The sequence below is a fragment of the Protomyctophum parallelum genome, assembly GCF_964188405.1.
Source record: "Protomyctophum parallelum genome assembly, chromosome: 15".
Classification (NCBI taxonomy): domain Eukaryota; kingdom Metazoa; phylum Chordata; class Actinopteri; order Myctophiformes; family Myctophidae; genus Protomyctophum; species Protomyctophum parallelum.
The window spans coordinates 27,576,772-27,593,380 of NC_139710.1; the positions used below are offsets into that span (position 1 = coordinate 27,576,772).

Here is a 16,609-nt window from a genome sequence, read left to right on the forward strand (position 1 = left end):
GTCCTTTTTTTCTGTGCGGGGGACGACAAAATCGGACGAATCGAACTTTGACATTTTGTATTTTACTTCAACAAACAAACAAACAAACAAACAATCAAACAAACGGAAACAAAACAAAAAGCTACGTGTCCTTAAATCAACAACATAATACTGAAGTCTCAGGTCCTCAGATTGTTGGATTTCATACAACGTTGTTCGTCTCGCAGCCCGGAAGTCGCCTTTTTGTCGCCGAACTACAGCCCACTTGTATGGTTTTCATTCCGCTGTGTACGTTTGTATTTATGTCTGTACTATCACTGTGTTACTCACTATACAGAAATTACTGCCTAATTATTGCCTTGGCTGCTATATAGAAGATATATCAGATCCACCCAAAAGACACACTTGTGGTGTAGACTAGAGAGTAGATAGCATTACTTAATTGTTTTTTAGATCACTGCATCATAATTGTAATGTAATTTAGTACACATTGTAAGAATCATTATGCATAAGGGTAAGCTACTTGTCATTTACTAATATGCACACAGTACAATCCTCAGCATTCATTTATCAATTTGTAACTCTGAGAGTGTACAAAAGGACCCTTTTTGTTTGTTTGTTTGTTTGTTTGTTGATAGAAAGTTTAAATTTTCTGATAGTTATCTTTGCTATCGAGTCTTTGTACATTAAAGGGGTCTACCTGTCTTTCAAGCTCTTTCTTTAGTAAACAGGAAACACATTTTCATATGGGACACCAATTCCCTCCAATAAGGAGAGAGTAATTTACAGTAGGTAGGTATCCCGACCTGAAAATGTATTGTCAGTTTACTCTATATAGCAATGATTACTATCAGGATATAGAGCTATTTAGCACTTAATTTAACAAAAAGATTAATAAAAATGACATACATCACCTTCAAGTTAACACTCTGGATTTCACAGTGTACCACTCGTTCTGTGAAAAATAGTTCACTCAACATACTCTACAGTACTGAGCAGTTCAGCGCTGCTGGCTGTTGCACAGTGAGTGTCAATTGAACACTGAAATAGTTTAAAATTGACCTTTTGAATTTGAATTAACACTCCGGATTTTGGCGTGTGATTCTTTCAAAGCCTACATTTGACTTTCAGAACAGGAAGGGGGTGGAGGGCTGGAACCAGGTTGCTATTTGAACACATGTAAAACGTTTTAAAAAGTTCCCGACATACAAGGTTTTCACCCGACAGCGACGACAGACGGGTGTAAAAGCCAAAAAAAAGCCACTCCATGATTGTCAGGCCTATTATGCTTCATTTATATTTCATTGTGCAAGTGCTGGAAAGTAACTAAGTACGTTCATTTGAAGTGGTGTTCTTAAGTAACATTTTGAGCTACTTTTATATTTTGCTTGACTATTCCTACTTTTGATACTTTATACTTCCGCTGCACTACATCTCAAAGGCAAATACTGCACTTTTTTACTCCATCACAATCATTTGGCAGGTTTATAGACTTGCTGAACCTATTTTTAATTTCCAATTAAACTACATTATTTAAATTGTGAATACTCAAGCTAAGTAAAAGCACCTCAGAATTGTACTCTTAGTAGCCTACAAGCCCTACGAGTACTACTTACATGCACTTTGTTACTTTTCACCACTGCAGAGCACACACATTATTGTGCATTTACCGTAGGATATGCCCTGTTGAAGCTAGCCTTGTTTTTTCTAAAGACTTGTACATTGTTTGTGTAAATAGAACATTATGTATATCCTAATTCACGGTCTGTTCCAAAGGGCCCTGTCCTACAGACAACTGGTTTACAATGAAGCTGATGTCAAAAGCATCTAAGAATAGTTTTATATCATATATGGTACAAAAATATATATGTTTCCTACGAGTGAATTGTTTCTTTTGATCATTATGATTGCTAATAAGGATTATTGCAAACTGTATTGCGATTGATTCACTATTTTAATATATGAGATACATTTGTGTCGACAGCTAACTGCATAATCTTCCTTACCTTTTGTGCCAATACGGATACTTAACAACCTGTTAAACAATTGTTGAATAATGTACTCACACACTGCATTCCAAAGGAATATAGTAGGCCTATATACAGTACCGTTTATTTACAGTGGGTTCCAACCATTTCTGGATCAGGGCATAGATATAATAGAAAACTAGATGGCTCACCCGCGCTCTGGCCAATGGAGAGCGACGTTGCTATGTGGCGGCCATCTTACTGAGGGGCAGCATTACATTGTGTCTATGGGGCTTGTACTTTTAAATAACCATAACTTGCTAAATTTTCAACCGATTTTCAAACGGTTTGGTTTGTTATAAACGCCAGAGACGTCCGCATATGCATATGCTTTATACGCTTATATGCATATGTTTTGTACGCATATGCTTTTATATGACATTTTTATAAAAGAATAAATTAAGGCGATAAGCGTCCTGCGTTGACAACGTTTGTAATAAACCAACGCGTTAGTAAATTTGATTTGAGGGAGTTATGAGTATTTTTGTTCGAGCTGCCATAGAACATACTGTACTGTAGCCCCTCAGCAAGATGGCCGCCGGGTGAACTACGTCAGAGACTCCGCCTTGAGCCATCTAGTCTTATATATGTCTATGGATGAGGGCCCACTTGAAATTGTTCGTGGCCCTAGTGGTCAGATGGGTGGGGTGAGCCGCATGCATTTGAATGAGAATGTTTTTTTTGTTTGTTTTTTAATTACCAATTAAATCCATTGTGTTCCGGCTAGGATTAATGGAACTGACAATAGTGTACTTAAAGTTCATATAGTTCCTAGCTTAAGTTTTGGCATCACAATGAAAGCTGAAACATTTGTCAAGGTTGTGAAGAAAGAAATACCCTGACTTATTTTGTATTTTTGTATTTTTTATATATAAATGTTACGGCATTATAGGTTGGGTTAGTGATATTTGTGGGTTAAAACAAAAAAAGTTTTTGTTTAAAGGTTAAAGCTCTATGTGCTCTAGCGTAATCATTGCTACAGAGTGTTTGTTCAGTAACAGGCGTCTCCCCAGCTCTATAATACACAGAACGTACATTTTCAGGTAGGTGACACAATTTCAGCCAATCAGGAGAAAGTACCAATTTACCGGCTTCATTTTTATAGTGTTACAGTTATTTGTGTCATCACCACTTCCAATTTCACTTGTTTAATCTGATTCTGTATCCTGACTGAGTTCTCTATCCTAATTTGTTCAAATGAAAATTCACTTTCTGTCTGTCTGTCTGTCTGTCTGTCTGTCTGTCTGTCTGTCTGTCTGTCTGTCTGTCTGTCTGTCTGTCTGTCTGTCTGTCTGTCTGTCTGTCTGTCTGTCTGTCTGTCTGTCTGTCTGTCTGTCTGTCTGTCTGTCTGTCTGTCTGTCTGTCTATAGCTGGAGAGACATGAAGACTGAAGTTACTGAACAAACACACTATCATTGAGTACTACAATAATATATTTAACACCACAAAGAAGATCACTGATCCTGCTCATTAATACATTCTTCTTTTTGGGCCCCACTTGCAATATTCTCAGGGCCCACCTGTAGGCCGTGGCCCGCATGTTGAGAGTCACTGATCGTAGTATTAGTATTGTCTTAAAATGATTGCATTGGTTGCATTGTGTCGCCCAATCTTCCACAATGTTCAAAGTCTGTAAACACTGCCTCGCCAATTTGTTGAATTTGTTTTCTCATTTCCATTCACACACACACACACACACACACACACACACACACACACACACACACACACACACGGAAGTGTGGCTGGACATCCAATTTATTGTTAGTGCATTTTCAGTGCTTCCCACTATTCGACGGAAACATTCTGTTGTGTTGAGCTAACGAGTATGTCTGGAGTTTTTTTTTCTTTCAGTGCAGTGCACATATCAAAGGCACTCAATTGCAGTGGTGGACAGCAATGAAGTGCATTCACTCGAGTACTGCACGCAATTAGTATACCGTTGACTGTTAACTTACTGTACGTGAGTTTTTTTTTTTAAGCTTTTAAGACTTTCTCTCCGCTACATTTCTATAGGAAAGGATCCTCCAGGCTGGGACCCAAAACTTACACAAATACATGTATAAACCACTGAAACTAGATCTATTCTATTTGAATGCCTTTACTTGCGGAGTATCTATAACATTAACAGTGGTTCTCAACCTTTTTCCGGCCGTGACCCACCCCCCATATTTGAACTGGGGACCCTGATAAGGAGTGTAGGAGTTGAGGCAGATTACACAGTTGCACAGATAAATATTAAGGGAAAGTATGACAATAGCAGATCTATCGTGAGGCGTTGTGAGCTCGTAGATCGGCTATTTTCATAATGTTTTCTCTTTATTTTATTTGTATAGTAGCCTATAGTTGATTACATTTGATGCAGGAATGGTCTTTTTCTTTTCTCTCTTATTTTTTATTTTTGTATTAAAAAAGGTCTTGAAAGTCCTTAAATTGTCACTTCACTGTCATCTGGGGACCCACATGTTGAGAACCACTGATCTATAGGCTATACGTTAACTCAATTACTGGGGTTGAATACATTGTCCACCACTGCTCAATTGTAATACTGTATATATCACCAGTTTTATAACGGCTTCTTTATTGTAAATGTCCCGCTCTAGGTAAAAGGAAATGCTTGCTTGTACAATAAGCTTCATAAGAAAATATATTTGTATATGGAAATTAACTTTAACATGCATCTATTTATTTTCTGTATGTTGCATTATGTTGTGCGTTGCTGTGGAGCAGTGGTTCTCAAACCTTTTTTCATGTCAAGGACCACCAAATTATTATTATTTTAAAATGCCGTTGACGCCATCTGAAAATCTTGCACCAGGGCCCAGGGGACCCCCCCCCCCATACAGGATTTGTGTTGTTAAAAAGTTTCAACAATATTCATTTTTTTTAACTTTACACCCCCCAGGATTCCAGGGGGGATAATTTCATATTATATATTAAATTATATTATTTTTATATATATTAAACCCCACTTACTTTGAGAACCACTGCTGTGGAGGGGGCGGGGTTTCGCAGACAAACACGGGTGAAATTCTCAGCGTTCATATCTGTGTGTAGCTCTGGTCCATATAACATTAGAGCTATATGGACCGGACCTATGTAACTCCCAGAGTGTACAACATGTTGACCAAATGGAACTTTACAGAAGGAATGTGCGTTACGGTCGAAAAAGTACTTGCACTTTTTCAAAATGTACTTGTAAAAGTACAAAAGTATTGGCATCAGAATGTACTAAAAGTACTCATTATGCAGAATGTCCCATTTCAAGTTCTCAAATGTATAAAAATCTTTTGAAAATGGCAGATCTACAAGCTCACAATTTGTCACATTGTGACGCATTGTGAGCTTGTAGATCGGCTATTTTCAAATGGTCAAAATATATATAGGTTTGAAGTGGTTACTCTAATAGTGGTTTTCTAATAATAATTGTAATCCACAAATCCACACATCATAACTAATGTTTTCAAATACCGGTAATAGTACAATATACTCTGAAATGTAGTGTAGTAGAAGTAAACGTATTGGAAATACTCAAGTAAACTACAAATACTTCAATATTGTACTCAAGTACAGTACTTGAGTACATTTACTTAGTTACTTTACACCACTGCATTTTGCACATGCTGGGGGTTCAGTTAACTAACGCTGAGGATTTTAGTGTGTTGAGGTGTGTACTGTAATGGACACGTTTCATGGGAGCGGTTCCCTCTTCACAAAGCATTCAAATAAATGAATAAAAGTTGTCTATGTAAGACTCACATCCATCCAGGTCTTTCTGTGTGAAAGCGCTAAAACAAAACGTTTGCCGTGCACAAAGCTTGCATCTCCATATTCAACTTTCTTTTCATATTTGATGCCCTTGTTTGTTATAAAAGAGTGTTTGTTATGCAAAAGTAGCAAATAATCACATCTCATCGTACATCGTTTAGGCCTACACTGTCATCATCAGACACTATATGACGTGAAATTGTCCATTGATTGTCAATGGGAATTTAATGTTTAGGACTAAGTTTGTGCGCATACACCAAAAGCTGGACATGAGGGCTAGTGCCCTTCAAAAAAAGGAAATCTGAGTATAGGCTACTTCTCCCAGCAATGCTCAAAAACAACAGATCGCAATCATTGTCAATCACTCATGGATATACATATACCCAACACACACACGGGCACATCATAAAGCAAATTGTAAAAGGACATCAGGGGGCTTTCCAATCTTATGAGTAAAGGCCTATATGAATCAAATCTCTTAAATCCAAGTAATCTATCAGTGGCCGTCATATATTCATAAAGTTGTTTTCCCTCTCTTTTGTTTTGACACTGAGGGCTGTATTTTGTAGTACCAGGTCTTATTACTTAACTTAAGACCTGGAGGTGTGGTCAATGCTCTTTGGACACTCAGAATAGCCAAATGGCATTGATCACGCCTCCAGGTCTTAAAGATGGAGTGCCACCATTTTTTTACACCCTAAAACATGATCATCAGGTATTATTACAATATAAGGGGGAAGAGCTTTTTCCAAAAAGTGTACAGTATTTGTTAAAATCATGCTTTTATGTAGACACGCCCACCAGTTCATTAAGTATGCCTGGTTTGCCTGGTGGGTGGTGATGGGTGGTGATCCACCTGAACTGAAGCCGCACCCACAGCTGATAAAGAGGGAGGGGTTAGGGGAGGGGCTGATAGTGTGGTGTCACTATATTACTGTTTACTAAGTAAACCAATGAAGTAAACTTTACTTCATTGGCCCGTTTGACTGTCAAGGGTTCAGTCTCCAGGAAGAAACCCTAAATACAAATACAAACCATTGCACATAAAAACGACTCCAGGGTGTCTAATGAAGTACTGTCACCTCATAGACACATGAAAAACTGGAAAAATTGTGGCACTCCATCTTTAAGTTAAGTAATAAGACCTGGTACTTAAGACACGCAAAATACAGCCCTGAGTATTTCCATAACCTAACCGTTTGCTTTTATTGATTATAATGAATAGTTTGATCTTCCAATTAGCCCTTCGCTAAATCCCACCCCAAAAAGCGATTGTCCAATGCCAATCCAAATAGTTTAGCAACTGCAGGTCAAGCTTTCGACACGTCATAGCTGTCAATGTTATTTTGCATGGCGGTGTTGTTGAATATTTACACGGCTTAACGTCGAGAAAGTTACACGGCGATTATTGTCTCCACCAGGCCGAAGGCATATGGGGAGAGTATGTTTTGCACTCCGTCCGTCCGTGTGTCCGTCCGTGTGTGTGTGTGTGTGTGTCCGTCCGTTAGTAGCTAATCTTGGCCACCGTTAACCCGGTCGATGCCAAATTTTGCACACACACTCCCTGGATGCCAACGATGAACCTCTGCCCCAAACTTTCCAGAACGGCCTGTTATAGCGCCACCAGGAGGCCGCTTTGTGCAAAACAACTTTTTGCACAGTACACCTACAGATTTTGTCCAAACATCACGCAAATTGGTACACAGTCTCTCTACAGCCATTCAACGAAACGAGTCTTTCAGATTTCTCAGACTCCATCCTGATTGGTTAAGATTGGCTTCCAAAGTTCACAGGAGTGCTCAGTTTCAAACAAAATGCTGCAAATCATGAACACATCGCGTGATTTCCTTGAAATTGTGCACCCACATTCCCACTAGGCCGAGGACAAAATGCCACATGAACAATTTCAACTCAGCCTCAAGGTGGCGCTATAACTGGCCGAAAAGTGTTTTTACCTCTAACTGCACGAATCTGTGGATCACTTTGTATGCCAACTCCCTAGAGGCCAAGGAAAAACCTTTGTCTGGAATTTTTCACATCTGCTCTTTATAGCGCCACCAGGAGGCCCACATATGTAAAACACATTTTCTATTATTACTCCTTCAGATTTTATCCAAATTTCACGCAAATCGGTACACATGATCTCCATAGTCATGTGATCAACACAGGTTTGTTTGATTTCTCATATTCCATCCTGATTGGCCACGATTGGCTCCTACAGTTTTCAGGAGTAGCAAATGGCCACAACTCGGCAGCGTCCGATTACGATGAAACTGTGCACGCATATTCCCACTAGGCTGAGGAAGAATCCTGGTGGAGACCTGTGCCGATTGGCACTTTATCTAGTTTAAATAATGTCATTGTCATGCACATTTACCCAGTACATAGCCTACTGCAGGCCTGGTTGACTAGATTTAGAAGACATTTTGAAGGTTTTGCTTCTGAAATGATCCATTATTTATGGAGAAATCCCGTCATTTAACATGCATCTCAATGGGTGAGAAGGACAGCTTGACTGGTCTCTTCGCTGCTAATGTGCCTATAGTACTGCGACAATGGCCCCCAGAAGTCGGCATACCCCTACCGGAGTTAGGACCAAACACAACATAGTTTTTCCTCATCTCTAAGGTCTCCCATACATGAAATGGATTCTTGTATAAAAATATTTTACTGCAAAAGTGGTGAAATTGTTATTTAAAGTTATACACTTCAAACTAAAAATAAAGCCTGTCCGTCTGGTGGTTGAGGCACTTAAAGGCATGTAGATTCACAATGGAAGCTCTGAGAGGTTCAAAACTTGGCATACTTGAAGCCAGAACATACCTCTACATTCTAGAAAAGACTGAATGTCAATATCTGAATGTCAATATGAGATATAGTCATTTGAACACATACTTACAGTAGGCGGAATTGTACATCTATGTAGATGTCTTCTCTACTTTGTAGTGACTCTGGAATGGATTGTCATAACAACACATATGATGGCTTGTAGGAAAGGTGAGGTTCTACTGAATCCAGCAATACCAATTGTGTAAATGTAGCTTGCATAATCGTGGAGTTATGCCACAAAACGTATATGGTGTCCCAAACGGGGGGAAATAAAACTAATGAAATCTACAGTATCACATTAGTTTTATTTTTACTTCACTTATCAAGGGTGGGAAAACATAAACAAATCACTTGAGTAGAAGTCCCTAAAATGTATGAAATGTCTCAAACTTGAGAAATGAGAAATTGTGAACAAAATGCCGCTTCAATAGAGAAATATGCAAGCCTAGATTGGAACTACTAACTATTATTATGTTGCAGCACATGACCTGGATCAAGCTCAAATCTCAATATTATCCTCCTAAATATAGATAATCAAGTTATTCATTTCTGTTATTTGAGTTATTTGGTTACAGTCAAGTTATACTACAGTATGTGGCTCCACCTGCATCTTATTGCCTACAGTATGTGGCTTTCTTCATAAAATGACCGGTAAAATCATTTCACATATTTTGGAATGTGAAAAGATGAGATGAACCGTGTCAAATCAAGTAGCTATTTAGCTGACTGGAGTGGAGAGTGACCTAGCATTTAGTTCTCTTTAGTGTAACAGAGCCTACTGCCTGTCCAGTCTACACTGACAATAGCAGAACCCTGCCCTGACACTGTTTCACCAGAATGGAAAATAGACTTAATTAGTATCACTTGTAATATGGTTACTGCACATATACTATAGCCTAAAAATAGTGTGCGTAATGCACAACATAGATACTGTACAAATTCTGAAGTGTGTCTTTAAAATTTTACCAAAATGGAATATTGGATCCAAATCTTTGTATCATCTTTGCTAAACAGTTGGAAAAAAGCACGAAACAAGACCCATAATGTATAAAGCCCACGGCAGAAGACCTTCAACACTAACTGTTGTTCAACAGAGAGATGATGTTCATAAAACCCTGGCAAACCCACATTCAATATACTCTCCTCTCCTCATCATATACTGTATCATGTTGAGAAAACTACTCCAGTAAGACCAGAGTGAGAGCATGCAGTCTCGTCAAGAAGACTGAACAGGGTACAACATTGTTGAATAGGATACAACACTGTTTAACATACAAATATATTGTTTCATTTGTGGGAAGGCCAGCACAATTGATTGATTGATTGATTGATGGATTTAATAGTTTATTAGACATAAATGTAAAAACAGCAACAGAGTACAGTCATACTATCAGTCCAAAAGGGATAGCACAAAAAAGTCCTTGCGGTCTTGTGCAATCAGTTCATAGACAAAACCAGGTCTGCTGGTCAGATACCAGACAGGGCCTTCACATGGTCACTGGTCAGAGTACCAGAGACAGGGCCTTCACATGGTCACTGGTCAGAGTACCAGAGACAGGCCTTCACATGGTCACTGGTCAGAGTACCAGAGACAGGGCCTTCACATGGTCACTGGTCAGAGTACCAGAGACAGGGCCTTCACATGGTCACTGGTCAGAGTACCAGAGACAGGGCCTTCACATGGTCACTGGTCAGAGTACCAGAGACAGGGCCTTCACATGGTCACTGGTCAGAGTACCAGAGACAGGGCCTTCACATGCAGCATCAGAAAGATTGATGAAGTTGTACATCGGCTGCTCTCGTACCCAGATCTCTTTGCATATGATGACAAATATCATAAATGCTACCTAAAACACTAAATATCTAAACGAAATATAGCAGCTATAAAACAAAGAATTAGAACAGCAGACCAGTATCTACGTATGTCAAAGGTTTTATTAATCTCACTGAAGTAGTTAACATCTTTCTTTAAATAAATGAAAGTGATGACAAGTCATCACTTTCAATAAATAAGAGTTATGACATACTGAAGACACTGGTCCATGGTTTTCTTCATAGATATATCTGCAGGTCTATGTAGTAGTTCTGGATTTTCTTGGAGATTTGCATCTTCTCTCATTGTGCCCATTTCCCATGGGCACACTTTTAGAGCATGCAACATCAGACTTTCCATGTTCTACAAATTATAATGCTGTATGTTTCCAGGGTTTGTATTTAGACAATATCATCTTCTTCCTCAGAGTCAGTGTCTTCTGTATGTCATAACAGTCAAGGAGTTTATATACCGTAAATGGAAATTAGTGCATTTACAGTATATAGAGCTTTTATCCAAAGCACTTTACATAGATTGTGCATTACATTCACACATTCAGTCACACACCGATGGCAGAGGAAACCATACAAGACACCGACCTGCACATCGGGATCAATTAGGGGTTCAGAGTCTAACTCTGGGGGAGCCCTGGATCGAACTGAGAATATGGTATGTTAGTACTACCGGTATATTGTTAGTTCACACTGAATTTTGTCTTGCGAACCTCACGGTTCTCCATCCAGCCGCTCTATTGGCCAATCTATCCCTGAGGCACTGCCGCCTCGGCATATTACCGGTATTATACTGTATATTGTATATTTGTCATCATACACAAACAGATCTGGGTACGAGAGGAGCAGATGATGTACAACTTCATCAACCTTTCTGATGCTGCATGAAGGACCTTAAGTATCTGGTACACATACCAGTACCAGCCATAATGGCTGTCAGAAGTTCTGGTCTTGTACTGGTCTTCACACAAATTAAAAATATCTTTGTATGTTAAACAATGTTGTATCAACCCTATTCAGTCTTCTTGATGAGACTGGTGCAGGCATGCTCTCACTCAACATTTGCAACTTGCTCATTACTGCAGCATATTGTCTGTATATAGAGCCACGGTTTTATGAACATCATCATCTCTCTGTTGAGCAACATTTAGTAAGACCATTTTAATTTTGAGTATCTGCCGATACCGATTTTTCCCCATCTGAAAATTATATTTTTATGCAACTCCTCCAATATCACAATAGTACAATATCCCAAATCACGGACAATATACAGTCTAATATCATGATATGAATATCATATTGATACTAGGGATGTCCCAATCACATTTTTGTGCTCCTGATCTGATCATTTAAAAATGTCATGATCGGCCCCGATTTCCGATACACTTCACATTATAAGATCACATAAGATGCACATAGGTGGAGCCAAATACTGTAGTATAAATTGACTGTAACCAAATAACTCAAATAACAGAAATTAATAACTTGATTATTTATATTTATGAGGATAATATTGAGATTTGAGCTTGATGAGGGAACAGGCTTTCGCCTTTGCTGCCCCAACCCTGTGGAATGCCCTCCCTAAGGCACTCAGAGATGCCCCTACCCTTCAAACCTTCAAATCCACCCTCAAAACCCACCTCTTCAAAATTGCCTTCCCTTTTCACAGTCTTTTAATGTCCTTTTTCTATTAAAGTTGTTTTTAATTTGTTACCTCTGTAAACCCCCCCCCCCATGTAAAGCGTCTTTGGGTACTCAGAAAAGCGCTATATAAGTTTGAGATATTATAGTATTATTATTTAACATCCAGGTCATGTGCTGCAACAATAATAGTTAGTAGTTCCACTGTAGGCTTGCATATTTCTCTATTGAAGCGGCATCTATTTCTTCACAATTTCTCATTTCTCAAGTTTGAGACATTTCATACATTTTAGGGACTTCTACTCAAGTGATTTGTTTATGTTTTCCCACCCTTGATAAGTGAAGTAAAAATAAAACTAATGTGATACTGTAGATTCCATTAGTTTTATTTCCCCCCGTTTGGGACACCATATGCGTTTTGTGGCATAACTCCACGATTATGCAAGCTACATTTACACAATTGGTATTGCTGGATTCAGTAGAACCTCACCTTTCCTACAAGCCATCATATGTGTTGCTATGACAATCCATTCCAGAGTCACTACAAAGTAGAGAAGACATCTACATAGATGTACAATTCCGCCTACTGTAAGTATGTGTTCAAATGACTATATCTCATATTGACATTCAGATATTGACATTCAGTCTTTTCTAGAATGTAGAGGTATGTTCTGGCTTCAAGTATGCCAAGTTTTGAACCTCTCAGAGCTTCCATTGTGAATCTACATGCCTTTAAGTGCCTCAACCACCAGACGGACAGGCTTTATTTTTAGTTTGAGGTGTATAACTTTAAATAACAATTTCACCACTTTTGCAGTAAAATATTTTTATACAATAATCCATTTCATGTATGGGAGGCCTTAGAGATGAGGAAAAACTATGTTGTGTTTGGTCCTAACTCCGGTAGGGGTATCTCGAAAACTAAAGCACTTTTTGACTGTTTGTTGCAGGACTACTATTGGACAAGGACGGGTTAGGGGAGTTCGTATGAGCCCCAGGGACTACGTACGTAGTCCTCAGACGAGCTCTCCATCAGCATTTCCAGTCATCTCCATTTCATTAAATGGACACTTCACCCCTTTTGCAACCAGCTATTTTAATGATGTTTGGGAGACAAGAAACACTTTCCTGGGGTTTTTCTGTGGGTATTTCAAAGTGTCCATGATGTCATGGACACTGGGCTCACTTACTTCCTGATCAAGGACTGTAAAGAGGACGGGACGCGAAGACCGTAAGGGCGCCGCCATGTTGCTCACATGGAAGGAAAGAAACATGCGCAGTTGAGACCAAGGAAGCTGAACGAGGAAGTGTTGGCTGCATATAGCCCATTGCGCATGTTTCTTTCCTTCCATGGAGCACCATGGAGCAACATGGTGTCGCCCGTATGACGCCATGTTGTCTTTGCGTCTCGTGCTTTTTAGACAGTCCTTGGACTACATGTTGTCTCAGTAAGGGTCTGAGCACACTTTAGACTCCATGTGCGGACAGAAGAAGCTGTGTTTTGCATCATTTCCGACAGCTGGTGGATGGAAAGGAAGCTCCACCCACGCGGCAGATTCCCGCGTCGGCCAGATTCCCGGAAAAGCTTGCTCAAATGTGCCCAGGCTGTAAGACAGCCCTCCCCCTATCCACAAGGAGGAGCAGTGCACCAAATAATTATGGGAATTGTAGTCCAGGAAGAAAGTGAGCCCAGTGTCCATGCACTCTGAAATACTAAAATATCTAAAAGACACATATTACCCACATAAAAACCCCAAGAAAGTGTTTCTTGTGTCCCAAACATCATTCAAATAAGATCTGGTTGCAAAAGGGGTGAAGTGTCCCTTTAAGACTCTTCAGCTCAGGATTGACCATTACCATTTATTGCAAAGCTATTGCATTTAGTTTGGCGGTGTGCTCTGCTCATGTGATAACAGAGAACCTGTGCACCAAGACACAGAATATGATACCAATCAAAAACAACCCCCCAGAGCAGAGCACAAGATAAAGACATTACATATGACAACATAACTTCATATATGCTATATGCCACATAGATATGATACATATCACATTATAGAACAATCCATGAATCACTTATGACAGAATCACCCATTACAGAACTGGATACCACATATTGTACAACCATAAATATTAATCACAGAATTACCCATTACAATTTACAATTTAGGCATTTAGCAGACGCTCTCGCTCTTGCTCCAGAGCGACTTACATTTAAGCAAAAACTAAAGCATGGCATACATTTAAGCAAAAACTAAAAGCATGGAATACATCACATATATCAAAAGTAGTTATCATGAATCATGTATAAACTAAGAACGTAACAGTGGATCGAGTATCTATGTCAACTATACATACTATACTATATTATATATTATACAATATACATGTGTACTATAAAGTGCTATGACTACATAAAATGCAATTATAGTGCTGTCTACGTAACGAGCTATAAGTCTGTCTAAAATAACAACGCTAACCTAAGTCTACTATCTAAGTCTACATAAAGTGCTATCTAAAGGGCTAGGCTAGGGCAAGTGCTATGGGCCATGGTGGAGTCTGAAGAGGTGGGTTTTCAGACTACGGCGGAAGATTGGGAGTGAGGCTGCAGTTCTGACTGTGATGGGAAGTGCATTCCATAGTTTTGGAGCCAGAAGGGAGAAGATTTTGGGATGTGTGGAGCGTTGTCCCGGCATTTTTAGTGAAGGTACCTCCAGCTTCCCTGCGTTGGCTGATCTGAGTGCGCGGGAGGGTTTGTAGGGTACGATCATACTTGTGAGATATGGGGGAGCCATGCCTTTGGTTGCTTTGAATGCCAGCATCAGAGTTTTGTATTCTGCGCGGGCAGCGACCGGGAGCCAATGGAGGGAGCGGAGAAGGGGGGAGACGTGAGAATTTTGGCTGGTTGAAGACCAAGCGAGCTGCGGCATTTTGGATCAGTTGGAGGGGCTTAAGTGCACATGCCGGTAGGCCAGTAAGGAGGGAGTTACAATAGAACTACAGAACTAAATGCCAGGGACGAGGCAGAGGAGGTGGAGGGAATTGAACGCAGACATCTGAACAACTTTGTCAGCTAGCATGAGTGAATGCAGAATAGAGACTGCTTAAATGAACCGCCTGATGTACTGTGAGCGTGTGCGAGTTAGCTTGAAGCGAATGAGAAACAGACTCATTCGCTGAGTGGGAGTATATATGAATGAACTATTAGCGAATGAATGAATTGACAAGTCCTCCCATGTCCTAATGAACTATCGCTGTGCTGGATTCTGGCCAGCTCGTTTCCGCAACAATTAACATGTGTTGCTCCTATCCACAATAAATCAGATCAGGCGTCCGGCATGAGAATATAAAAACTTTTGTTTGTGTGACTATTTTCCCCAAACATTATGGCTCCTTTCACCCCTCTGTAAATAACTTGTTTCATCATCCACGACACTCTGAATTACATTGATATACTAGCAAATAGGCCTATAAGAATTCTGAGGCACTCCTGGACTTGGGTCACGGAACCCACTTTGAGAAATCCCATTTTAATGGCCACATGTCAGTGACCATACATTTGCTCCGGTTAATCCAGTACAGCACTATATGTGAAGGCCCTGACAATGTATACAAGTGGCAGTTAACTTGTATGACAACTAAACAAGTTGAAAATCACGACCTATTCTGCAGTGCCTACGGATAATATGCTCAGCCGCACGTGCGTGTGTGTGTGTGTGTGTGTGTGTGTGTGTGTTTGTTGTGGGGGGTGGGGTGTAAAAGGAAAAAAAAAGGTTCTTCTCTCTTTAGCTTTGAACTGAGTCACATGGCTCTCTAATAAAAACGCATTCCATGAGGGGGGGTTGACTTAGGGTTTGAGAACAACTGGTCTACATGCCCATTGACCACTGCTGTAGATTCTCCATTGCATCCTCCTCATCCTCATCCTCTTCCATCTCCTTCTTGGCGGGTCTGGAGGGTAACGAGGTGGCGGGCACTTGGGGAAGTGGGACGACCTTCTCGATCTCTAGAAGGTTCTGTTCCAGCTCCTCCTGCTCCAACTCCTCCAACTCGGCCAGCAGCTCGTCCTCGTCGAGTTCCTCTCCGAAGGGCTTGGAGATGACGTTGGAGATCTCCTGCGCCAGCTCCTGCTGCTCCGTGATGTCCTGCATGAGGTCGTCCACCTTGTCCACGTCCAGGTTTTCGTGGACGTGCTTTATGGCCTTGGCGGCGATGCTCATGTTCTTGAGCACTTCGGTGTTGGTGTTGGCGTTCTCCAGCGCCTCTCTCTGAAACTCGATGGTGGACAGCTGGCCGTCGACCTGGCTCAACTGCTTCTCGTACCGCTTCTTTCTTCTCAAGGCCTGCAGAGCCACCCGCTTGTTTGTCGTGCCATTTGTCCTTGCAATAAGTACTTCCTCGTTAATCTTTTTCTCTAGATGTTCCTGTTTCTTCGTTAGCATCTCCTCTGTCTCTTTGAGTTTTCGAATGGCCTCTGGTTGTTGGCTATGGTCCTTTCCTCCCTTTGATCCAAATAACCTTACCTTACCGAACAGAGGCAT

The 16,609-nt window shown here is 40.3% G+C and overlaps 1 protein-coding gene across 1 annotated transcript; it reads right to left on the bottom strand.

Annotated features, from left to right (window-relative positions):
* Positions 1-15,937: 15,937 nt before the first annotated feature.
* On the bottom strand, positions 15,938-16,609 carry LOC310871773 (charged multivesicular body protein 4c-like; the record flags this gene model as incomplete). The annotated part of the gene is made up of 1 exon (XM_083783410.1): positions 15,938-16,609. The coding sequence occupies one exon, from the start codon at positions 16,607-16,609 to the stop codon at positions 15,938-15,940; it is 672 nt and encodes a 223-aa protein (XP_083639536.1).